The sequence below is a fragment of the Haliotis asinina genome, chromosome 9 (genome assembly GCF_037392515.1).
Source record: "Haliotis asinina isolate JCU_RB_2024 chromosome 9, JCU_Hal_asi_v2, whole genome shotgun sequence".
Lineage (NCBI taxonomy): Eukaryota > Metazoa > Mollusca > Gastropoda > Lepetellida > Haliotidae > Haliotis > Haliotis asinina.
Window position 1 is genome coordinate 39,779,614 of NC_090288.1, and position 24,197 is coordinate 39,803,810.

General features: G+C 44.4%; 1 protein-coding gene across 1 annotated transcript; it reads left to right on the forward strand.

Annotated features, from left to right (window-relative positions):
- The first annotated feature begins 1,506 nt into the window (after nt 1–1,506).
- Nucleotides 1,507–23,603, forward strand: LOC137297244 (uncharacterized). Its single transcript, XM_067829257.1, has 3 exons — nt 1,507–1,816; nt 22,574–22,738; nt 23,374–23,603. Exons 1-3 carry the CDS (start codon nt 1,507–1,509, stop codon nt 23,601–23,603), a joined length of 705 nt encoding a protein of 234 aa, XP_067685358.1.
- Nucleotides 23,604–24,197: the final 594 nt, after the last annotated feature.

Below are 24,197 nucleotides of genomic sequence, written 5' to 3' on the forward strand. Positions count from 1 at the left end.
GTTTATTTCATTTGTGTTACTACATAGCATGTGTACCTTAAAGAGTATGTACAAATGCATCATATCGACAACAGATTTAACATTTTAACATGTTTACTGTTATCATTTTACTCACTACAATTGTTGTCTCATCAGTTACGAACGGTCACCATTCATAAGAGTGACTGTATGTGCAATTTCATTCATTAACAATGCTAATATTTCAACAGAAATGTCGGTCTTCTGTGAGCAGGTTATCGATCTCTATGTCCAGTTTAAGTCTCGATACCTAGAGTGTAAGTCACGATACTCCGCGAGACCTTAGTACTTCCGGTCAGAAATGGCATTTATACCTTTTCGAATGGCCTATTGTCAATTGTCAGTAGGAACCTTTGCATGAATAACAAATTTCCCATACCAATTTACCCAACTCTTACGACTGCCAACAGCTGTGACAGCCAAACACGGTTATACACTTGGTCCGTTCAAGTAAAGCCATATTTGGAACCAGAACTGGTTCTTGAACATACGCTTGTCACCTCAGCTGGTACGGGAAGTAAGCTGCAGAGTTCCATGTCTCGCATATCGCGTGCGACAGTTACACGGGAACCAGTTTTGTACCGGAGTTACGCAATAACAGACCTGCTTAGTGCAGGAAGTAGCGCCTCGCGAGACTTGCGGACCCAATATTGATACATTTGTCCATTGTCTGTATAACCGTTTGTGGAATGGACGTTTTAAATTTGACAACATTTGCCTAATCCATTTGACAATTTTATCAATATGTTTCAAAACGGCATATTCTTCTTCAAATTCATTAATTACCACTGTTAGATATGTGAACATAACATCAACCTACATGCAATCCATTTAACTGTAGTTTATACGGACTAATTATAATGCTATGGTTATTGATCGATTCAAAAACACAAAGACAGACAAGGACGCGTCAAAATGTCGCATTCATTGTAAAACGAACTCACAATAAAGTGCGCGAAAGAGGAGCGTGCTTTTCAACGGGTATGAGGGATAATTCATTTACTTGTTATAACTGTTAAACGGGGTGAATAAACAAAAGGGTGCTGACAGGAATAATGGCTTCACGAAATAGGTTTCTATGAGAGCTTGCTGATGTCGGGGTAGGAAACACGATGCTGCATCAACAAATATCAAGATGTTAGCGTCCTCGCTTATGTTTGCCATGATTAGGGAGTGACATTTCACCGCTTCAAATGACGCTGTTCCATGGAATCCTAGAAGGGACATTGTCCCGTTGTTCCGTTGCTGCGTTGTCGTCCTCACAAAAAAAGCCCCAAAGTGGCAAAATCAACCAAAATGTTATGCGACAGCACATGTTGTCCATTTGTCACATTGTCGCGTTTTGAATAACATTCTTTCATTGATCCGGAGGGCGACAATATCCCTTCCAGGATTCCATACTGCACTGAGAATGTCAAGAGGTACACCACAAATCATTATCTAAAAATATGTTTGACCGCTCTAATCAGACGTGAGATGTTGTTCGAGATGGTTAAGTTTGGAAACATCGCTGCCAAATTCCTTCTGTCGGTCCTGGTGACATCATTGGTAGTGTCTGCGTCAAGATCAGAGTATTGGAAGTTAATGGACTTTGGATATGACATCTCGTATCTTGAACCAGTGGAGGAACTGGTCCGTGATGGTGTGCTAGCTTGTGCGTCAGAGAGTCTGTTGAGAAACGTCACCGCCTTCGGCTACGAGGACGAGGACCATCTGTGCATCCTCCTGAACGTCGACTATTACGAGTTCCATTTCTGGACACCGGTGTCAGGCATGGATATCTACTTAAGGAATGAAGGTTTGTACTTGAGTGAGCAGAACCACAACATCACACCGATCGCTATGTTTGTTTGCTGTTTGCACATACTCGTAGCAAAGTGGCACACATGTCTAAATTCCCTCATATGGCGACGTGCATGCGTGTGTATGTCTGTCTTCGATCAATTTTCAGTTTTCTTACTACTTTTGCAGTGGCAGATTGGAAAATGTCGGCAAGATAAATTAACTCAGATAATGAATGAATGAATGAATGTCTTTATTTCCTCCAAAATACATTCGAAGATTAAGCATTTATGATATCAGTCAACTACATATATACAGTAACATATATACATATGATAATAACAAAGCATATATATTTATAGCAGATGGATATTTACATGAGTGGTAGTTTAGAAAGCATACATCAAAGAGTCTTTTAAGGCATAGATATAGTTTGAAAAGTGTAATGTGATGGTTTGCCATGCTGCTTCGTCAAGGCCAGGGATCTGAAGTTTGGCACCACAAAAAAGTACAAGGGCATCTTCATCATCCAGCATTTCAATTAATACATACACATCTATATCCAATATGTCAAGTAGTGTCATATAAAAATGATTTCGTTGGCTCATTACAGATTCACAATGTAAAATAAGGTGGGCATCATGGTCATGGCAGTACTTATTACAGAGCGTACATTCCTTTGAGAATTTGACTTTAGAGCCGACTAGTACAGTAAGTTGTATACGGGCTTTATAGTCTGGGTACAAATACATCAGAGTGTAGAGTCTATGTAGACTCAGTGTTTGGTGTATTATAGCATATCTGGACATATCTTCTCTTATGGAGAGTCTCAATTTCCATTGAGCTTCTTCATAAGAGAAGATAGAACTTACAACTATTCTTCTCCAAGCTGTCTTTGACGGAAAAATACCAGTTTCCACATAAGTCACTACATATTTCAGTAGATTATACTTCCGTACAGTGCATAACAAAGTGTTGCAAATACTGCGTGAGTGAATATCTAAGTGAACAGTGAGTGATAAGAATGCACAGAACAGCGTTTTCGTTGATGAATGACAAGCGTTGTTACATAATCTTCCTAGGAATAGCAATCTACACTTATCAATGTATCCAACCATTGTCCAGAGACCTAGGTTGGCACACACAGAATCTGTTGACATACGTCTGTTGAACCCTTGAATACATTTAGCAAAATATCTTTGGGTATTTTCCAGCAGATCAATGTTTTTGCCATATAGCGGAGGCATGGTTTTACAGCCATAGAAACTTGTAGGTAAAATCATTCTTTTCCATATATTAACACATGTAACAGGATGTAGATCAGTATTGTTAAGACCCAATAGGCGTAAAGAATTTATAGTTTGCCTGGCCTTTTGACAGTTAGCAAGAACTCTGTCTTTACAAGACAGATCTGATGAAAGTAGAACACCACCATATTTTACTGATGAACTTGTATTAATTGCGATGTCACAAAACGAGAATGAGAGCACAGGACAAGATTGTTTTCCTTTCCGAAAAACTACAACAGTGCTTTTAGATGCATTGTATGTTAGGCGCCATCGGGAAGCATAATCCGAGACAATGTTAAGTGAATTCTGCAGCCCACACGGGGTGGTACTTAACAGTGTCGTATCATCGGCTAACAGGATTGATGGCACGTCTATACCATATACACATATACCATTGTTACTGCGTCTTAGTTCAGTTAATAAATCATTAATAAAGACAAGGAAGAACCATGCAGACAGGACTCTACCTTGCCCTACACCTTGTTTTACTTCAAATGTATCTGAGCTATTTCCCTTGTACATTACAAACGAAGAGCTGCAGGTGTAGCTATGATATAGCAGATTCCACATTTTTCCCGTTATACCCAAATTGTAGAGTTTTAGGAATAGACCGTTATGCCAAATGCGATCAAAGGCTTCCTCATTATCGAGAAACGCTGAAAAGATTTGTGAGCCACGCTCAACATAATATGTTACGCAATCATTGAGCATGAAAGTTGACATAATGGCACCATGTTCTTTTCTAAATCCAAATTGTAGAGGGTCTGGAAAATAAGGATTAATGTGACTTATATAACATTGTAGACGTGAGAGTAGTTTTTGGGGTCGCATTTTGAACCTTTTCCTTTATAAAGTGGAACAATCATACCCAGTCTAAGGATACTGGGAAAGTAGACAGCTTTCATAATTGCGTTATATAAGACGCAGAGCTTTTCGACCAGCGCGTCACCTCCATAGATAAGGTGTTCATTGTTTACATGATCTGGTCCAGGGGATTTGTTACGATTTAGATTGACCAGATGTTGTTTTAACTCTGAAGACTGGATATCGGCATATAGTACAGCGTCAGCATGAGTAGAGTCATTAGGATGTGAAATTATATCTGCTAGTTTGTTATCTACAGATGCCTTAAATTCATCATCAAACGTTTCGGCGTGGTGCGGTAAGGCAAGGTTAGCATAGTAAGCACCCCACAGGTTACAAATGGCCTCTGGTGTGTCCGCTTGGGTATTGTTGAACACTAATTGGTCAACCGTTGACCGCGGGCGTCTAAGTTTACGCACAGATTCCGATGTAATTTCGAGTTCACGAGACAGTTCTTTGCGTTGTTTTCGCTTTGCCTGTCGATGTAAACGACGGAAATCGCGCTTTGCGCGTTTGTATTCTCGATATGAATATGAATTGTCTCCCCTTGGTTTGTCGTCTGCTAGCCAGGTTCGACGAGTGGCTCGCATTTGATAGTGAGCATCACCTAGGCCATTACTCTTCCAATATGGCTTTAGATAGGATCTAAATGTTCCAGAGGGAATACACTCAGAGCTAGCACTAGTAAGGGCAGTAGTATAGGTAATAGGGGTTCTGGCTCACTTTCAAGAAAAGTCTCTACAAAGCCTTATTTACTAAATAAGGCTTTGGTTGGGTCCTTAGCTCTTGCTACTATTACCCCTACTACAAAAAGGTTGGGTGTCTATGAAACAGTTTACCGTGTATTGGTAGGAGGTAACACTGTGCCGTACGGTACGATCAATAATTCTTCTCTTACAAATCCCCTACCCGGCCCATCCCTCAAGTAGTACAAGTTAGGTTCGTCGGCTTTTATATCCACTTTATCTATGTTGTAAGTTTTGACTGACCATATAGGATCGGTGGCTCGCTTACGGCTATCGCCCTCGTGTTCCCCCGGCTGGTATAGATACCTCACTAGGGCCCTATCTGGTATCTGTTTCTCCTTCCCACGCAATGGAGCGGCCGACTCTGCAACTATTGATTTTAGTTTGATAGCGTCTGCCGGTTTCTTACCGGTGAGACGGGTGACTTCATGGTTGATTGCCGACACCACCTTGGGTAACCTCGTGACCCATTCAGTCGATCGTTTTCCAGGGGTGGTCATCTCCCTAGCATACTGATAGCCGAACAAGCGCTCAGCCAAAGTTCTATTAAATCTCTCAACTATGGCTTGGCTGCGATGGGCTCCGGCCGTGCCACGCCTGACCTTTGTATCGTGTTTGGCTAGCAGTTGTGACACGGCACCCATGAACTCCCGTCCGGGGTCAACTTGCAGCTCTGTTGGCCACGTCAGTGGGCTGCGTTTGTATATGCGTTCAAATCCTCTGGCTACCTGGGCCGAATCTTTCGTGGTCAAGGGTTCGGCTTCCTTGTAACGACTGGCTACATCCACTACGGTTAAGGCATACTTGTACCTCTTATCGTGGGGTAGGAACAGTAGGTCTGCCTGGTGAATGCTATTAGGTATGTTAATACCGAACCTCCTTCTAGGCACGTAGCGTGGTGCCGGTAAATAGATCTGCCACAGGGCTTGTTTTTCAAGCCACACTTTGGCTTCCTCCGGGGGTACTCGCGCTAGTTTAGCTAGCTTATCTACTGCGCTAGCTCCTTTCCAGTACCCACGCGGGCTGTAGTAAATAGCCTCAAATTTTTTCATGTCCATACGCGTATGTGTTTATTCCATCAATAGCTATCCAACGTTTCGTGTCCATAGGCGACAGGGACGTCTTGTTTATAGTCAGTCCGTATATCTTATGCCCATCACTTCTAAGTGTGTTCATTTTATGTCTAAAGGTACGGGTCTTGAACAGGGCTTCCTTGAATCTGGCGTGTTTGATGTGTTGTTTCACCACATACTTCTTAACCCCCTTAGCCTTCCGGATCTCACTATTGTCGGCTTTCAGTATGGAGTACATCTTAGGTCTCAAACCTATGTACTCGGCTATGGGCGTGCCAGCACACTCGTCCTTCATCTTACCTAGGACCTTTTTATTTACCGTACTGTGTAGGGTATGGGTCTTAGGGTAGTCGCTGGTGTCGTATAAATCGAGGTGTTTTTTCATGTCCTCGTACACGTCCTCGGTTCGAATCTCCATTAGTAGGGAATCCGTGTCAGTGTACAGTACTTCACACCTGTCGCCGTACTGTTTCTTGAGCTCGTTGTAGTAAAAGTCGTACATCAGGTGTTTGGATAAATCGAGGATGCTCATCCCCACGTAAACAGGTCGGTTGAATTTTATGTGGCTTTTCTTTATGTGTAGGGCAACCAGGTTGTCTGTGAATATCTTACTACGGTTGAATGCCGGACTGGCTATCAATTTCCTGAGTTTGTCTTCCTCACTAGATCTAACCAGCTTCACGGTCACGCGTTTCCTCAGGTTTTCCATAGTCTTACCAAACACCGAGTTATTCATGAGCTTGTAGAGATTTTTCTCAAAATCACTGGTGGCTTTTTTTCGTAGGTCTGTGTTCATTCTGATGTAGGGCTCCATCCATGGGCTCTGGTCGAACATGAGCACCCTGTGTATTTTGGTCAGTCTCATACCCAACGACAGGTACAGCTGTAGGTTGCGATAGTGAACGATGTACTTGGTCTTATTCATTAAGTTAGGCACGAGTTTTTCAACGTCTGTCACACGCCCACCTGACAAGTTATGTTGGTACTCAGACATCCAGTCTGGGTTAACCCTCATACGTTCGGGGGCCAGGGGGTAGCTGTTGTGCGATGTGTGTAATTCCTTGGGATACTCTAAGTCAACTTCGAGGATATACCCTTTGTTCGAATCTGGTGCAACCCCCATAACATCAACGTGGGGTACCCATTCGAATCCCCCTGTAGGTAGATACTGGCTCATGGCCCAGCCGTACAGGTTGTTTGCGTCGAGGTATAGAATGTGATTGGTTGGTTTGTTAGGATCGTAACCTTTCACGTATTGATTATTTGCTTTCGCGTATCGTTTGGATGCCATGGAAATACCACCTCGCAAGCCTTTCTCAATGAATAGGTGCATGTCGTAATCTGTGAGCAATTCCAAATTAACTCCGGTCTTTTTAAGCAAGGCGTCCCACGACAGACCTGGGCTGGTGTAATACCATGCGGGGTCGAGTTTATACTGCTTTAAACATGTCTGCCGAAACGTTTCAAACACGTCGGCTAACAGCAGTACATCTGTCCTCAAGTACAGGTCGTGATAATCACCCAGGTTCTTACAACCCAGTTTATTCCATACGTTAGTCGCGTGCGAGTAATCATCTCGTGAGACGGACGCCTCATTCAGCTTGCTATAAAAGCAGTCAATAGGGGGTAGTCTGGTCTCGGTGAACTTGGCCCAACTATCCATGTACTCATAGGGGTACACACCCTTCCTCATAAGCAGGGGTCTAGTCTCAGCGTCTGTGTATCGATCGGTGATAGGGAAGGTATTGTTGGCCTTGACCAGACTGTCGAGTGACGACAGGAGGAACTGAAACGAGTCAATGAACCTAAGTCCGTTTAAGCTGAAGGAGATGTATCTCTCCATGTTGTTGGGGATGCACGTTATATTACCATCGATTTTCGCGATGGCCTGCATGATCAAGTGTGAGTCGTACCCTCTCAAGTTGTGAAAGACAACGGGGATGTTTATTGTCTTAGGGTTGATTTTAAGCTTGAGGTTGCACGCGTTGTGAGCGGCGCCTCTATACTTACCAGTTATGTGACAGTGATCTCTCACCAAATCACCGTTAAGTGGTGAGTCGCACACGTGACAGTGAGTGCTACTAGCGTGAGCTAGCCTGTCGGCTAGGGTCATACGCATGGGAGCGATTTTATACAATGCATTCCTAATAATTTTTTCTTCCTCCTGCAAACACTTTAGAAACCTTTCAGCCGCGTCAGGGCCCCTATACACTACCGGAGCTTTCGTTTCCCCGTCACAACGGACGACAATGTATCCAAACGAACAGGCTTTATGCTCTTGTGTCTTGTGGGTGAAGCTACCCCCACTGGGGGAATCCCCACCCACAACTAAGGCTTCGAAGTCGGCGTATATAATATAAGGTACAGACATTTGGTTCTTGTGGTTACTGAATTTTAGGATATTTTCACCTTCCTTAGGCATTTCGACTCGTATGGCCGTCTGCCCCACACCTTGACAATCATCCCGGTGGGATTCTAATAAATCAGCTCGACTGAAACCGTGTAGACATCGTTCACAGAAGTGGGTCTTTCCTTTGTATGCTGATTGGTCATACAACAGCTTGCTAAAGTGTTTTATCCATGTGTAGTGATACTTTTCACCTCGCTGGATCATGAATATATTGATAACTTGGCGATCCTTCACCGGGCTGACCCTGTGTACTATTGTTGTGTTACCTTCGTGCCCAAAGACATTTATAGCCAGATTATTCTGTTTTTCTACTTTAGTGATCTGGGATATGGGGGTGGGTTCATCTATACCATCCCAATTAAGCCCATCATCTTGGGGATAGCTAGAAAGCCTATCTGAATTCTTGCCAGCTGGAAATAAGGCTGACCTGATAGCTAACCTAAGGCAATCGTTTCCTCTATTCTTAACGTTTACTATGGCATGTTTGTTCCTATAGTAGGGAGGCAAGGCTAGGTATGACCCGCCTCTGAACGGCACGTAGTTAGCTATGTCTAGATAGACATTATCGATTTTATCTACAGCCCACCCGGACCCTAAGTGTGTGTAGCGTTCTAGGTATTCTCGTATCTGCTGAAAACTGGTATCGATTGATGTATCAATGGTCTCTGCATGTGTGACGACCTCTTGTTTACCTCGGAAGTAAGGCTGAACATACTCAGTGGTACTCCCAACCTGCTTATCGAGCGACATTTTCACTGTGATCTGAAACTTGATACTTCCTAGGTTATTTAGTTCCTGGTTGACCTTATCAGCTATCAGAGGCTTGATATCTGTAATGTCTATGTTTCTATCAACGTGCATGCGCCAACCTCTCAAATAATTACCTACGGCGTGCTCAGTGCGCACGAACTGTAGGTCAATAGCTCTATTCTGTCGTAATAATTCTAAAAGCTGTGGTTTCCTCATACGGGAATACCCACCTAAACCCAAATCGTGTGCCTCGGTTTTCAGTTGTTTTACAGTGGGAGGTTTTGCTACGGGGGCATGTGATAACAATGCGGTTAACCCGGCTCTCCCCAGGTTTGAATAACCCGTGTGTCCAAGCTGTTTTGCTTGAGCTTTTAATTGTTTTACCGTAGGAGGGGCTTCTAAACCTAGTAATCTCAACAATGCTGACTTCCGCATTCTAGAATACCCGATAACACCTCTCTGTTTTGCGACCCTCTTGAGCTCGCTTACAGTAGACATCGTGTTTACACCTAAGAGAACTAATGTCTAATTGGTTCACAGTAAGGGGAGGTAACTCTTAAGTGGCTATCTTGAGCAGTCGCCTACGTTCTTTTATGTAGTCTTTTTTATTCTCGTAGATGAGTTGATGTCTGACTACGTTCGCTCCGTGAGCTTTACATAGACAGTAGTGCCCTTTAACCCCGATACCACACACAGAACACGTGTAGTTAGGACTTCCCATATGAAAACAACAGAACCCCTGATTCCTGCATTTCCTACCACAGGCCTCGGTCTTCCCCATAAGTATATATTCGCATCGGTATGGAGCGGGTCTCATGTTTACTTATATAGGTATTTTAGTTTAATTGCTTAGCAACCAACGCAGTAGCTGCTATACCCAACACTATGAAGCCCAGTTCACGATTCATTTGTCCCTTGGATGGTGTGTAGTACTGAGCGAGTGTGGGTTTATTGAGCGGTTCCAATTGTTTACCAGTTAGTAGATAGTATTCTTTCATTGCTTCATCGACATCGTAGAATGTTTTAATGGCATGGTTTTCACGCTTGAGTTGTTCGTTAATAAAATCGATCCTCTGGAGGCGTTTTTTAACGTACTCGTCCTGTGCTCTTTGTAATTTCTCAGTAGCGAGATCGTGTCGCTTCCTTTCTTCCTGTATTTCAGCCGTGTGATCATCTCGTAGTTTCGAGAAGAGGTAATTACTCCCGGAAAATGCCAGGGCATTCACTAACGCCCCACCGACCATCATAGCTATCGTGGCCATCCCTATATTTATTTCATTATATTATCAGGTATGATCCCTTGTTTTACTAGGATGTCTTTTGTGGCCATCGCCATACCAAGGTTCATTATGAGCATACCCATATCCTGCAGGTTGAAATCTAGCTTGATAGTTGGTTGTTTAAGCACCATTTTAGTCAACCGAGCGTACCCCACTGCTAGACTGGCTACCACTGTGGCGTGGTATGCGTCGTTGACGAACGTTTTCCCCTCAGACATTATGTATATGATATAAAATATTAAAATTATAACATGATATGCGGATCTACCGTGGGGGATACCCCCACACCCCCACTGTTGGGGGTGGGTGGTGGCTCACTGTGGGAGGCGTATAACCATGTTATAACCACGGCAGCAGTTACGCCTACAGCCAACAACAGTCGGGTTGGGTTGGCCACTTTATGTTGGTTACACCACCGTTTTTTACCGGCAGCTACTCTCTTAGGATTCTTCTGCCTGGTTACTGTTGGAGGTACCTCCACTGAAGGGGTCACTGTTTGGGGTGTGGGGGGTACCACCACTGGGGTCTCCTCCACTGAAGGGGTCTCCACCGTCACCTCGGGACTCACTGGTTCCGTCACCTCGGACATCTATACTATTATTATTATTCTTTCTCTCAAATTGACAATGTTTTGCCGTGATAATCGCCGCCGTCACTGGAGCCAACAACATACCATATTTGTGGTACAGCCCGCAGCTGATAGAGCTCACAGCGTGTTCGATAAAAGGGTCTTTCTCGAGGTCTTCCCACAGGTAAAGTCGGCGCTCTGGTGGAATGGGAAGGAATTGTGATACAATACCGGTGTATATCTGGGTCATAGCCGATCCTATTGTCTTTGTCATTTCTGCTCCGAGTCGGGACTCGTATCTAGCGTACAGCTTATCGATTTCTTCGGCTGACATTTTGTGAATTTTATCCGGGGTGTAGTCTCCAAAGTAATGTTTGGCTTTGCCGCCAACAGCCAACGCCACCAGTTTCTCTCGCATGGGGGAATCCCCCACACCCCCAGTGGGGGAACCCTCCAACGACAATTGTTCGAGCAATTCCTCACACTCCATCTTATAATATAACAAGTAAGATTTAGTTTTAACTATATAATACCCGATACAGACAAAACACAGAGAAATGAAGGTTAAGTTGCACACGACAAACACTTCAAATATCATAGCTTTGCTTAGCTTTGCTTAGCTTTAGCTTAGCTTTAGCTTAGCTTTAGCATACTATATATGCTACTGGTTGGTCGGTCTTTAGTACGAGCTTAGCGTGTTTAGTTTCAGCGAGCTGTTTCTTCACCCGTTCCCGTTCTAATTTACTCATCACATCGTTCTCTCTCAAACACTCCTCAAACGAATCCCTGTCCTTGCAGTGAAATAAGGCTACCCATCGCGTCTGCTCCCTGAGGTCTTTCAACACCGAGTTGAACTTCTGCGTTAGCACCCAGACGCTGTGATTTGCATGCCGGCCGGAGAAGGCCAGGTACGATAGCATGTCTCTCTTTTTTGTTATCTCACGATTAGCGCTGCAGTCGTCCAGTATAAACAGCGTCGGTTCCCCTTTAAATTTCTCGTGAAGAGCTTTCAACCAGTCCTGCAGGCGTGTTCCAGGGTCGATTTTGTGTACGTCCGGGTCCGTCATCACCCAAGGTCGCGCGTACGTTTTATTCATGCTCAGAGTAGGGCACATGATAACGATGTTATCGAACACATCCTTGTAGTAACCCTCCAACATATCCAACACGAAAACGGTCTTCCCACAGCCAGTCTGCCCGCATATGATAGCGCAGTGTGGGTCAGTGGGTAACCCCAGGGGGTCTCCCCCACTAGTAGATGGCTTGCACGAATCTCCCATTGTCTATATTAAGTTGCGCGTCCATAATAACGTACAGATATAATTTCAACTTACCAGCGGTTTGAGCCTTCTTAGTAATCTGGATGGTTATCCCTTCGCTGCCGTTATCTATACGGCGCCCGCTACCGTGCAGTTTATCATCATCCGTGGATCGCATGTCCAACCATAGGGCGTACTTGGTGGTCAGGTATTCACCGATTTGCACGGAGCCGAGGTCCAGGTCCTTTGTTATGTAGTCCCCCACTGGTAGCTTTTTTATCTCATCCCACTGCTGGTGTGGCCTCATACCATGACTGAACAGCTGGTTGGGCACGCCCTCGATAGTCACTTCCACCTTTTCAATCTCGGGGTTGAAAAACTTCTCGCTGTCCCTCCGGAATGGATCGTAATCCTCCACGGGTACGACCAGGATACCTTTCATCGATCGCGCCGGCACGTTCAGGTTGATATTCCACACAGTGTCGCTCTTATCTCGCACGACTGATCTATGCCTCAGTACGCGATCGTACAGGATAGCCATCTTCCCAGAGTACTGGTTTCGAACCTGCCTGGCCAGCTCCGGGCTAGTGACCATGTCGAACTCAAGAGAGATGTTGTCTATGGCATAACTGGCCTCATCACCGTTCGGCGTACGCACTACTTTGCTATAGTCGTTAAACGTGAGCTCGTATTCGAGCCTATCACCCAGCGCGGCCTGGTAAAACGGCGCGTGTCCCGTGAGCAACTCGAAGTCGAGCGGCACGCAGAATCGATTCCCGTATGCTAGAGCGATGGCCTTTTCACCGTCCGATAGCTTGTCTTGCTGGTCTGTCGTGAAGACGTATCCTATGCGCGCCCGGGTTGATTTGCTGATACCCTGGTACACATCATTGACTCGTTCTCCCTCGCTTTTCCAGAGATCCTTGTAGCAGTGAAACACGTCGCTGTCGTCGATACTCAGCACCTCGTTACCGCTGATCTTGACGGTCGTTTTCTTGATGATAGCTCGACCCACGTTCCGCACTAGCTCGCGTTTATCGTTGTCGGAGGTCAACGTGATATTGAACGCCAGTCGAACAGTGCCTGGTACAATGAGGTCATTCTCACCAAGGTTTGGAAATCTAACCAGCAGAGTTTGATTCTGGTCTATCTTGCTGGGATTGTTGGTGATGGTCACCGACTGGCGCACGGCTCTGGCACCTAATGGCTCTCTCAATTTTCTGAAAGGATCTAATTTTCTACCGTACATTGTTATATATAAATAAAATATATTTAAATACTAATGGATGAAGACATACCTATGGATGAGATACCGGGCGCTAGTGCCCAGGCATTCGATGATGAGCAGGAGACCTCATTTACTAGTTCATCATTGAACCAAGAACTTTTGGCAACAACGGTAGATGATTATTACGAAAGTTTAAGAAGTGATAAAAACTACGTTAATCCACAGGGTCGATACATTGATAATTTTTTTATTGATACAAAAGGTGTTCTACGCCTTAAGTCTAAACCAGAGGTTGACCTCGTTAACAAGCGCAATAAAAAACCACTGGCCTTATCAACTCTAGCCAGACGCTATGGTGTTGAATTTATCCGTGAACATCTAAACATGCATGATTACGGTGGTGCAATACCTAAGGCCGTTGTTGAAGATCTGCAAGCTACCAGATCCCACCTCACCACTAGAGATGAAATGACACCGCAGCATGCTACAGAAGCCTCGGACAGCATAGAAAAACTGTTGAGCACCTACTGGGACAAACCGTTACCGGGGTTTGACTTTCCGGTAAGGGAACTGCGCGGCTTAGACGAAGCCGTGAAACGCGTGCGTGGAGAACTCGTGAACAACATGGGGAAACTGAACGAAATCGACGAGCACATCGCTAGGGAAAAAACCAAACTCAACGAAACTGAAAACGATGATATGAAGCGTCGTATCAATGAACGACTACGCGATTTAGAAGACGAGAGACGTACACGATTGGAATCCGCTTCCTCGAATCGTGAACAGCTTCGATCCCAGATCAGTCGTATTCGGGAAACAATCGATAGAATACTGAATGAGGATACAACTTTAGCCAACAGGATTCGGATATTGTTCCGGGAGCAAGGGATCACCATCGCCAGCATTCTGACTGCATTGGGTTTCATTATATCAACCCTGGTGGTGTCACTGGTGGGAGGAACCCCCACACCTGGCGGAGGGGGAACTCCCAGCGGTGGTGTTAAAGACTGGATTAAAAAACTCGGGGAAGGCCTAGCTAAACTGGCTGGTAAAGCCGCCGAAGCCCTTCCCGGCATACTGGGTAGCATCGTCTCGTGGTTGTTGGGCGCTCTGTCTAAAACTGCCATGTGGCTCAGTCAAAACCTGTGGGCAGCCATCGTCGCCGTGGCGGGTCTGGTGTACGTAGCGGCTAAGAAATCTTTAACCAAATAAGTCCCAAAGCTACCCCACCAACCACTAGAGCTGTTTTATTATCAATATGCTGCTGATTGGAGGCCTGAATATGGGGGTGTGTGGGGGGTACCCCCACATGAACTTTAGGCTCCGGGGGTGGCTCCACTATACCCGTTTCACGTGGTGGGATGTGTGGGATATAGGGGGTGTTAATATCGGGGTTGATGCCCAACTTTTGGTCCGCCGTGGCTATGACTATTTTGTTGTTATAACCCACCACTTTTTTTACTCTCAGTTGCATATCACTCGGAGACATATACAGCCCCACACCGAACACGTAGTTGACTTTCGATCTGGCGTATTCTAACACGTTTTGGTAGCGTTCGATGGCCCGCGGGAGATCAACTGGAGAATTAATAGCATCCTCAACGTTGGCAACGAACTGTTTCTGAGCGTCGTAAGCAGTTCCCTTACCGATGATGTTGGAACGCGTTTGCGACTGCGCACCCAACAGCGACCACACATACGTTCGGATCGAGTCGTTCAAGCGTATTGTACCAGCACGAGTGAATCCTTTCGATGTGTCCAGCATGAACATTTTCCACCCGTCTGCGGTTGACTGCTCCACTTTCTGGACTGTGAAAGCAACACCACCTTTAAAGTTCATACGATCATCCCTCCATTCATTACTCGACAAAGCAAAGTCCGGGCGTAGTTTACCTTGTTTCAGTACAAGATCACTGAGTTCTTTCACTGATCGCACGCCATCAGAAGGAATACCCAACCCGTGGTTCGGCCCCGGCAAACGCCAATCCGTCTTCGGGTTTATTTCGAATTCATTACAAATACGTTCGTAGGCCCGTCTATCGTATGGGTTGTTTGTTGCGTCCCACGCTTTGTCCTGTGGGAGGGGGGCACTGATCTCTTTAAGGATACGTCTGACCTGGTAGTACACGTGGAACTTGAACACAAACTGACTCAGCGGTCCATGCCGAGTGTCGGCCAATGCCACACCACACCCCGTTGTAGCGCACCAGACAGCAAAGTTGAATTGATTCTGCCAGAACTGCATAGGGTTGTTGAACCACGCGTGGACTGCCTCAATGTTAGTCACCATAAGCTTATACTTATCGAACACATCTAAAAGCTGGGCATTGAAATACAACTCAGGAGCAACCACGATCTTCATGGGGGAGAAATCTACGTCCAGTTTAGGGTAAAACACACCAGGGGAATACATTTTAAAACTATTATATAATAAATATATATGTAATATGTACATAACACTTCCAGGAATAACGAGCGGTGAGGCCGTTCAGCTGACGCACGCGATCGATAACACGTCAGGTCAACTCGAAGTCGCACTCTGCGATATCACCTACCTACCGCAATGGACTAACATTAATATCAGCAACAATAAGCTGTTCGTCAGTGGAACTCGCAGTCAGATAACTGACGGCTACTACAGCGTGTGCTCTCTCAACGACGAGGTCTTCAAACCCCTGGGAGCCGAACTCAAGATGAACGACTCAAACGGCACAGTGGTGTTAATCAACAACGGAAGAACCTCCTTGAGGCTCGGCCGACCATTAGCGAGGATACTCGGTATGTCTCCTGACGAGATAAAACCAACAACAACCGTCACAGGCACGAAGGTACCCGATCTAGTACCGTACCGAGAGCTGTACATTCATCTCGGTCAGGTGAGCACAACGTACAACATTCAAGGAGGTCACCCTTCCACTATACTGAGAGCAGTGCCGGTGAAAACTGAGAAATTCAACGACGGTAGAACCGAGTCGTTTTCACCACGGCAGTATAAGAGATTAACCCAGGGCAACATACCTGAGTTGACAATATCGGTGTTAGATATAAATCATAATCCTGTAAATATAGGATACCTCAGCTTAACACTTCATGTAACATGACCAGCGCACAAGGGCCCGGAGTGAAAAAATGCGTCAATATCGGGATCTCCGACCTCGGAGACACACGCGGTTTCGACGCTCCCGGAGTAGATGGTAAATCGTATGCCTTGCAACTGAAAAACAACATTTACAAACGCGTTGAAATCCCCTCCGGTGGAACCCTAAGTGATATAGTAGATACCACAAGAGCAACAGTCAACACTAAGTACACCCTTGTCAACACCGGTGATAATAATTGGGTAATATACCCATCGTTCGGGGGTAAACTGTTCGACTTAGACGATGTTGAGAGCACTACCGTCGCCCGAAACAAGCCATATATGCTCGTCTTCACCGAAGATGACAAGTGGGTGTTGTTACCCGATAAAGACGACTGGTTTCTCAATATTAGACTCGTCTCCCCTTACGTGTTCACGGATAACAAAGACAACCACCTAAACAAAGTCGTGAACAATGGAACCCTGCTCGTGGCTTACGTCCCAACTCAGAGACGTAGCGTAGTCGTCAGCCCAGTCAAAACTGTGGCAGCCCACATGCTATCGAGTAAACCGGCCATACAAAACGTGAAATTGCAGTTGGTGTCTGAATTCGAAGGCGTGACCAAGGTACTAGATAATATAACGATAAACGGAACACTGATCATCAAAGTATACCTAGGGGAATCATCGGGGAATAATATCGAGATCGTGAAGGGGATCAAACTCGGGTGGGGCAAACAACATCAGTTTCAAATTTGTAATGTTTACGTGCTGGAGGGTGTCGGCCCCAAGACCAGTCTGCAGGGGGTCAACGTGATCGTGGAAAACAAGATATTACTAATCAATATCTTCCTGCCTGACAACATACACTTCATGGGTATGAAGTTAACCCCTGAAATATTATCAGAAAACCAGTTGGAAATTATATCATAATAGTATAATAATGACCAGTCATCATCCCAACACTACGCTTAACGACCTAGGAGATACGGAGGGATTCGATCAGCCTGGTGAGGAAGATGAATTATACATCCTACACTTCAAAGACAACGTGTACAGACGGGTGTCGTTATCAGATTTAAAAGAACCCAAATGGCTGATCAACTTAACACTCGCCTCACCTTATATCACAACAAAAGAGAGGTGGAAGTTTATCTCTAAGATTAGGAATAACGGTATCTGGCCCGGGGATTTCATTACGGGGAATGAAGCAACAGCCACGGTATATTTTTATGAAGGAAAAATTGGATTAATTTCTGGAATAGAAAGTAAATTAACATTTAGCAGTAGTTATTTACACGAAAGGCAGCTTGAGATATACTCCCCCTACACAATCATCATAGAAGTCATGTTTACGTATTTTGACCAGGAAAACTCCTCAAGAGTACACCAATTTTTACCCGGGGTGTCAATACACTGGTTTACCGAACACTTAGATCAATATTGCCGTATTATTATACAACGGGATACCCCCACGGGTTCTATAAAACGTTTAATAAGCCTCCCTGGGGTTTTTATTACAACAGAAAAGTCTATTGGCTTAACACCTATTATCATTAGTTATGATCTACTCCTTATAGGCTTCAAATACATTGATAGACTATTAACTGAAACCCAATTAAAATATTTTTCAAAATATATATTATAGGATGGGTCTGTACCCAGTCGTAGAGGAAGTAGCGAAGACGTTGGAAACCGTAGATGGGTTCCGCTTGAGGCAGTTATGTGATGTGAAACGTCAACTAGAACAAGACCGTGACACGCGAAAAGCATTATGTAAAAAGTACAATAGAGCTTTCAATATCGTGGACGGGGCTGACACTGCCCTTATGACAACCAGCATGGGACTAGGGGCGGCAGGTGTTGGGTTGTTAACCACCATCGTGGCTGCACCTATAGTACTAGGTTTTGAAATAACAGCTGGGGTGGCAGGGTTGGCAGGATTGGCGCTTAAATTGATATCACGCAGACTGCATCGTAAGGCATTGAAACACGACGAGATCAGGGTTCTGGCCGAAGCAAAGCTCAACACAGTGAGTGAGCGTATTTCCACGGCACTCTCTGACAGTAAGATCTCAGAAGAGGAGTTTCGTTCAATCCTCTCTGAACTCACAAAATATAACGGAATGAAACAAGATATTCGGTCCAAGTCTCGTAAGTCTGTTATCAGCGAGGATGAGAAAAAAAAGTACATAGAACAGGGGATACAAAAAGCCCAACAAGCCTTTATTACGAACACCAAAGAGATCATAGGCGGTTCACGTTAAACTGTTTCATCGAGGTAAACGTGACATAGGCCGGGTAGGGGATTTGTAAGAGAAGAATTATTGATCGTACCGTACGGCACAGTGTTACCTCCTACCAATACACGGTAAACTGTTTCATAGACACCCAACCTTTTTGTAGTAGGGGTAATAGTAGCAAGAGCTAAGGACCCAACCAAAGCCTTATTTAGTAAATAAGGCTTTGTAGAGACTTTTCTTGAAAGTGAGCCAGAACCCCTATTACCTATACTACTAGGGCACTACTGATCTGTTCATTATAGAGCTCAATGTCAGCAGGTTGAGCTTCGTTGCATGGCATGCATATCTCAGAGAGAAGTCTCCCTGCTTCTTCTGTGTAAGCGTTTAATTCAGTGGAGTCAGCTTTGTGCCATTTCGGAATACATGTTTTGGATGTAGGAATTACAGATTTAGGTTGTACTGTAACATTTACGAAACAAGGGAGGTGGTCAGAGATCGTGTAGTCACACTGATCGAGCACACAACACTGAAGTATGTTGCTTACCGCATGAGAGGGTATAAGGATATAGTCAATGAGAGACTTGTACAAGTTGTCCTTACTTCTCCATGTATAGTCCGGGCCATACGTGCGAGAGGTATGTAACACGTGTACAAGATTTCTACAGGTAATAAGCTTTTCGAGTGCCTTTTCACGTGGGGAGAAAACAGTTTTACACAGATCCGAGTTCAGATCTCCTAGTACATAGGTATCTCCTTCTTGACAAAGCATATCATAGGCATCCATTAACTCATCTAAAGCATCAAGATATGTTGAATGTAATACATTAGTAGATGGAAGCCTACAGCAGATTACATACACATTTGCATATCCGTTGCACATAAGCTTAGCACTTACCAGGTACTCAGACGTTTGTAGTAGATAAGCTTTCCACCGCGATTGGGAATGACATAATAGGGCTAGACCCCCGGATCCCCTGCAGGAGATACTCGTATTACACACACGTTACAACGTTGTAATCATGAATGTCGGTCAGTTTGTGAACATTATTTGGATTTAACCAATGTTCCTGGATGCATAGTACATCTACATTAACAGGAACGGTATTAGATATTACACCAGGCGTGCTGCTAGACACACCACGTACATTCCAGGTAAGTAAACTTAGAGTCATGAGTATTAATGTTGCACACATAGAGAGATTTGGAATTTTGCCGTTATTCATGGACATTTAGTACTGTTCATCTTGTCGGTATCCAGTACCGTTGTACTGTTCATTTTGATTTTCGTTCATATTCCGTTGGCGATGCCGAGGTATATAATCCCTGCAACGAATGTCACGTGGCCAAAAGTTGCTGTCATTTGCAACGTTGTCGTAGTCATCTGCAGACAAGTTAACCTGTACTGTGTAAGTTTTTGTGCCATCATAATACAGTTTCTCGCGCAGAAGACGTACATAGGTAGTGCGCACATGTCGTTCATGGGTGTAGTCAAAGATTAGCTGCCTTGATATTGTATAACACAATTCGCGTTGTCTTCACTCTGGACACGCCCTCCAGTGCTGGATACGATTTTGCAAGTGATTGAATATTGTGGATCTCAGGATGTGTTTTTTCCATTATTGCTGCTGTAGCTGGTGCAGTACAATGCTTTTTACGTAATGATTTCTGTGGCTGTGACTCACTGCTATCCGTTCCACAGAAGACTAGGTCATGGGAGTTTTTAGTATAAATGTCCCACAACATATCTGTATTTGTCAGATCTATTACACGCTTGGTGCTTGCTTTAGGGCCTGAATTATCACATCGGGGTGAGGAACTGCATGTGTCAGGTGGGGACTGTGAGCTCTGTTTATCTGCAGATAGACCCATCTTTGTCTCATTTGCCTGGTTACTAAGCTCCTTAAGAGCTGGAGAATGTTTATCATGAATACATGCGTCTGTCTGTGCGTGAGACGACTTCATAAGAGCTTTCGTGTGGGCAGTTTTCACCTTGTTCGCTTCAGCAATTATAGTTTTTAGTTTATTGTCTATTTGATAGTTCAGCCGCAGTAGTTGGTCCTCTAGTTCATTAACCCTGTCTTTGAGTGTTTTATTCTCTTGGTTGCCCAGTTTAAATTCTGCTCCCAGTTGTGTACGTCTGCCTTCTGAATCCTCTAGCCTTTGTGTTAGGTCTTGTATTTGCTTGTTTTTCTCTTCTATGATTTTACTTTTACGTGAGAGTTCATTATTTAACTTCTTCTCAATATCAGCAAATCTCTGAGACATGACGTCATTATTTTGTGATATACATTGCTTAAGTTGGAGCACATGGCTCAATAGTAGGGTGAGTTTATCGTTCTCACCTATGTGTTTGTCGATGTTGGTTCCGATGTCCTTTCGTCTGCTCTGTGTGTCTTCTTCCTGTTCCACTTCATTGCTTGTAATGGAGAGGTATCTGGTGTTAGCACGACTGAACACCTTTGTTTGTAGAACGTGTGCAGGTAATCCTCCTTCAATAAAGTGGAATAAATGGAACACGTCATGGGCATATTTATCCAACTGTCCGACAGTAGCTCCGTCTGTCTGTCTTCTTTTGATAAGATGGCCATCTGGAAAGTTAGCACAAGTGTCCTTTCCATAGTTGTACAGACTTTCTCTGATGTTGTTAATTTGTGTGGGCTTGTCATAGATATCAAGAAGGCTGTCAACAAACGATTGTTTGTCTTTGTGCCCAAGCTTGTTTTTTAATTCCAGGTACATATCCCGGTCTTGTAAGTCACTTGGTTGAGTTGCATACACCTCGTCGTCGTCTATTGTTGACTGGTTTAGGGGTAAGCACTCCTGGCTTGGCTCTGAATTTGAGCTCATTGTTCAATATATGTGTGGGCTTGGGTACTGACAAGCAAACCAACTTCTTGTGTATGTATTCTTGTGAATATATTGTGTAATTTACTCAAATAAGTCCACAAATATCACATTTTCACCAATCACATTTGCAGCACCATGAATGATATATAGATCTCACGTTTCGAAAGTATTTCCGTTGCATTAGCTTCAGAGTATCCGGAAATATTTTAGATTATTACAGAGCTAAAAGATACCGGTCTGCCCTGGTCGGCCATCTTGGATGGAAACCGCTACAAGTTATACAAAAATCTAGTCATTAGACATTTGGCCGTGTTGTTTCATGTCTTACATAGCAGTATTTCAGCCGTACAGAAGTGAACCCGGATATACCAGTGAATGATGTCACGGTTAAGAACACCGTAATGGTGTTACGGTGTAAGAAACCCCCTGTGATTCAGCAAAACAGAACAAAGACAAGTCTAAATCATACAAATATTATTATTAGCAAAGAGAGCAAGTTATACAAAGTCACAAGTCATTTTCATAATACCGATTTCAAATACAATACAAGTGAGACAAAAATGTCGTCGCCTCGTGTTTACATGTTTTGCAAAGGGAGGCAGCTCTAAAGTACTGTCTTAGAGGCGTGTCGCTTAAATAATTCTCTGTAGGAAATGTGACCCATAATAACTGACACTAAAACCTTAAATACTGTGACCCAATTACAACTACCGGTATAATTAATACCAACTCAAATCAGGGGAAATACACTCTCGTAACGATGGTTTTAAGAGCAACAATTCAAACCAGGTGCCAGGAGTCAACCGGGTCACCAAGCCTGTACACCCGATTTATTCAGTCACCGCGTTAGCCAAGCCTTGGCTCCGCGGGGCACGCTCTTACAAAGTATTAAGCTCATACCATGCTTACATTTGTGGTAATACAGAGAATACTGAGTGAGTGAGTATATTTTACGCCGCTTTTAGCAACATTCCAGTATCACGGCGTGGGACACCAGAAATGAGCTTCGCACACTGTACACACATAGGGAATTCATGGCATGACGGGCGAACGCTTTGACCACTAGGCTAACCAAAAAAGAATACTGACCGAACCATTCTGATGTGACTAAATTGTAATGCATTTACGTGTTTTCAGACATCGACACTAGTCCCTGCTTTGATAGCTCCTGTGGGTTCTGTATGTATGTTCTGGAGACCCCCGTGAGCTGGGATGACGCAGACATAGCATGTGGTGGGGAACTGATTTTGACCGCGCCTGGGTGGATGCACAGATGCATCGTGATGCAGTTACAGTATCTCAGTGAGTATATACATTAGGACCACTTAATAAACTAATTGTAAGAGAGAGAGATTCATCTGGTGCTTCGTGTTAACAGTGTTTGGGCTGTTGCCCATTAGAACTACTTAAACTAACTGGAAGAGAGAGAGAGACGGATGCAGAGAAGAGAAAGGGAAAAAACAGGCGGGTTAGGAAGAGAAAGGGGGACCGGGAGGTGACAGACATAAAGACAAACGTAAAGAGGCGATAGATAGAGAATGACGGACGGAGATAGAAACGAAGAGGGGAAACGGAGAGAGGAAAGGGAGGGAGGGAGAAAGTGAGGAAAGAGTGACAGAGAAAAAAGGAAAGACAGACAAACCGAGGTAGGAAGCAGGGAGTGAGAGAGAGGCACAGAAGGAGAAAGAGAGAGTCTGAGCGATAGAGACAGACAGGGAGTTATAGTGTTGAGATACCGATTTGTGAAATCATGGGCTCTGTTCAGGTCTGCCTACATCCCAAGTGGATTGAACACACCAGCATATCATTGGGCGGCGGGGTAGGCAAGTGGTTACAATATATATTCGCTCATCACGAAAACCCGGGTTCGATTCTCACATAGATACAATATGTGAAGCCTGTTTCAGTGTGTCAATGTATGTCAATGCCTCTTCCAGGGAAACCAACTACCAACGTGTACTGGCTGTATGGAACGTACGACCACACGGGCTACGATACTCCGGAGTATTACACGGAGAGCACCCTGTGGTCACATGGCCAGCCCGACAACTCGAAGGAGTGCATCCTGCTGGACGCTGGAGACCAGTATAGACTGAGCACTGCCGACTGCTCAGAAACTCATTACGCTCTATGTTACTCCCTTGTCCAGAGTGCTGGTTCCCGCTGAAATCCGGGTTCGATTGCCCAAATGATTCAAATGTGTGACCCCATCTCTGATACCTCTTGATTTCGTTGGGATATTGATAACAGTGGCGTGAAGTCCTTGTTCGCGCACTCTCTAGCTCTTGGAGTCCAGACAGCTTTCGTTTAACCAGATCATATTAGCAACAAATCTCAGTGTCATCTGTGTGTAAGGATTCTATTAAATCAGCGTATACAATGGTATGCTTGCATTGTCATTTAAGAGTCTAACGTTTTTGGTAACCTGCAATATGTTTTTCATATAAAAGTTCTTTTTATTCCTAAAACTATAATTTGTCGTCAGATTTATGCACTCACGCAAATGTGAATTGACTTAAACATCAATGAATTGTGAGGGGAAATTACGCTCCATATTTTCAAGTAACAGGTTTTATATGTTCATGAGAAGACAGAGAAAGTATTCTTTGAATTTCCTCAAACGAACACACCTGTGAATCCCATTCACCCACACCACGCCCGTCCCCACCCACCCTCATATATCTATGGCCAATGCCGAACTTCTTAATGACTGTAAAGTTTCGATTCCACACATGGGTACAATATGTGAAGGCCATATCTG

What these genes read in the sequence shown, in the direction of transcription:
- LOC137297244 (XM_067829257.1), top strand. Translation starts at nt 1,507, where the DNA reads ATGGTTAAGTTTGGAAACATCGCTGCCAAATTCCTTCTGTCGGTCCTG. An exon ending in TATCTACTTAAGGAATGAAG is followed by an intron (nt 1,817 to 22,573) that starts GTTTGTACTTGA and finishes ACGTGTTTTCAG; the next exon opens with ACATCGACACTAGTCCCTGC. An exon ending in GATGCAGTTACAGTATCTCA is followed by an intron (nt 22,739 to 23,373) that starts GTGAGTATATAC and finishes TGCCTCTTCCAG; the next exon opens with GGAAACCAACTACCAACGTG.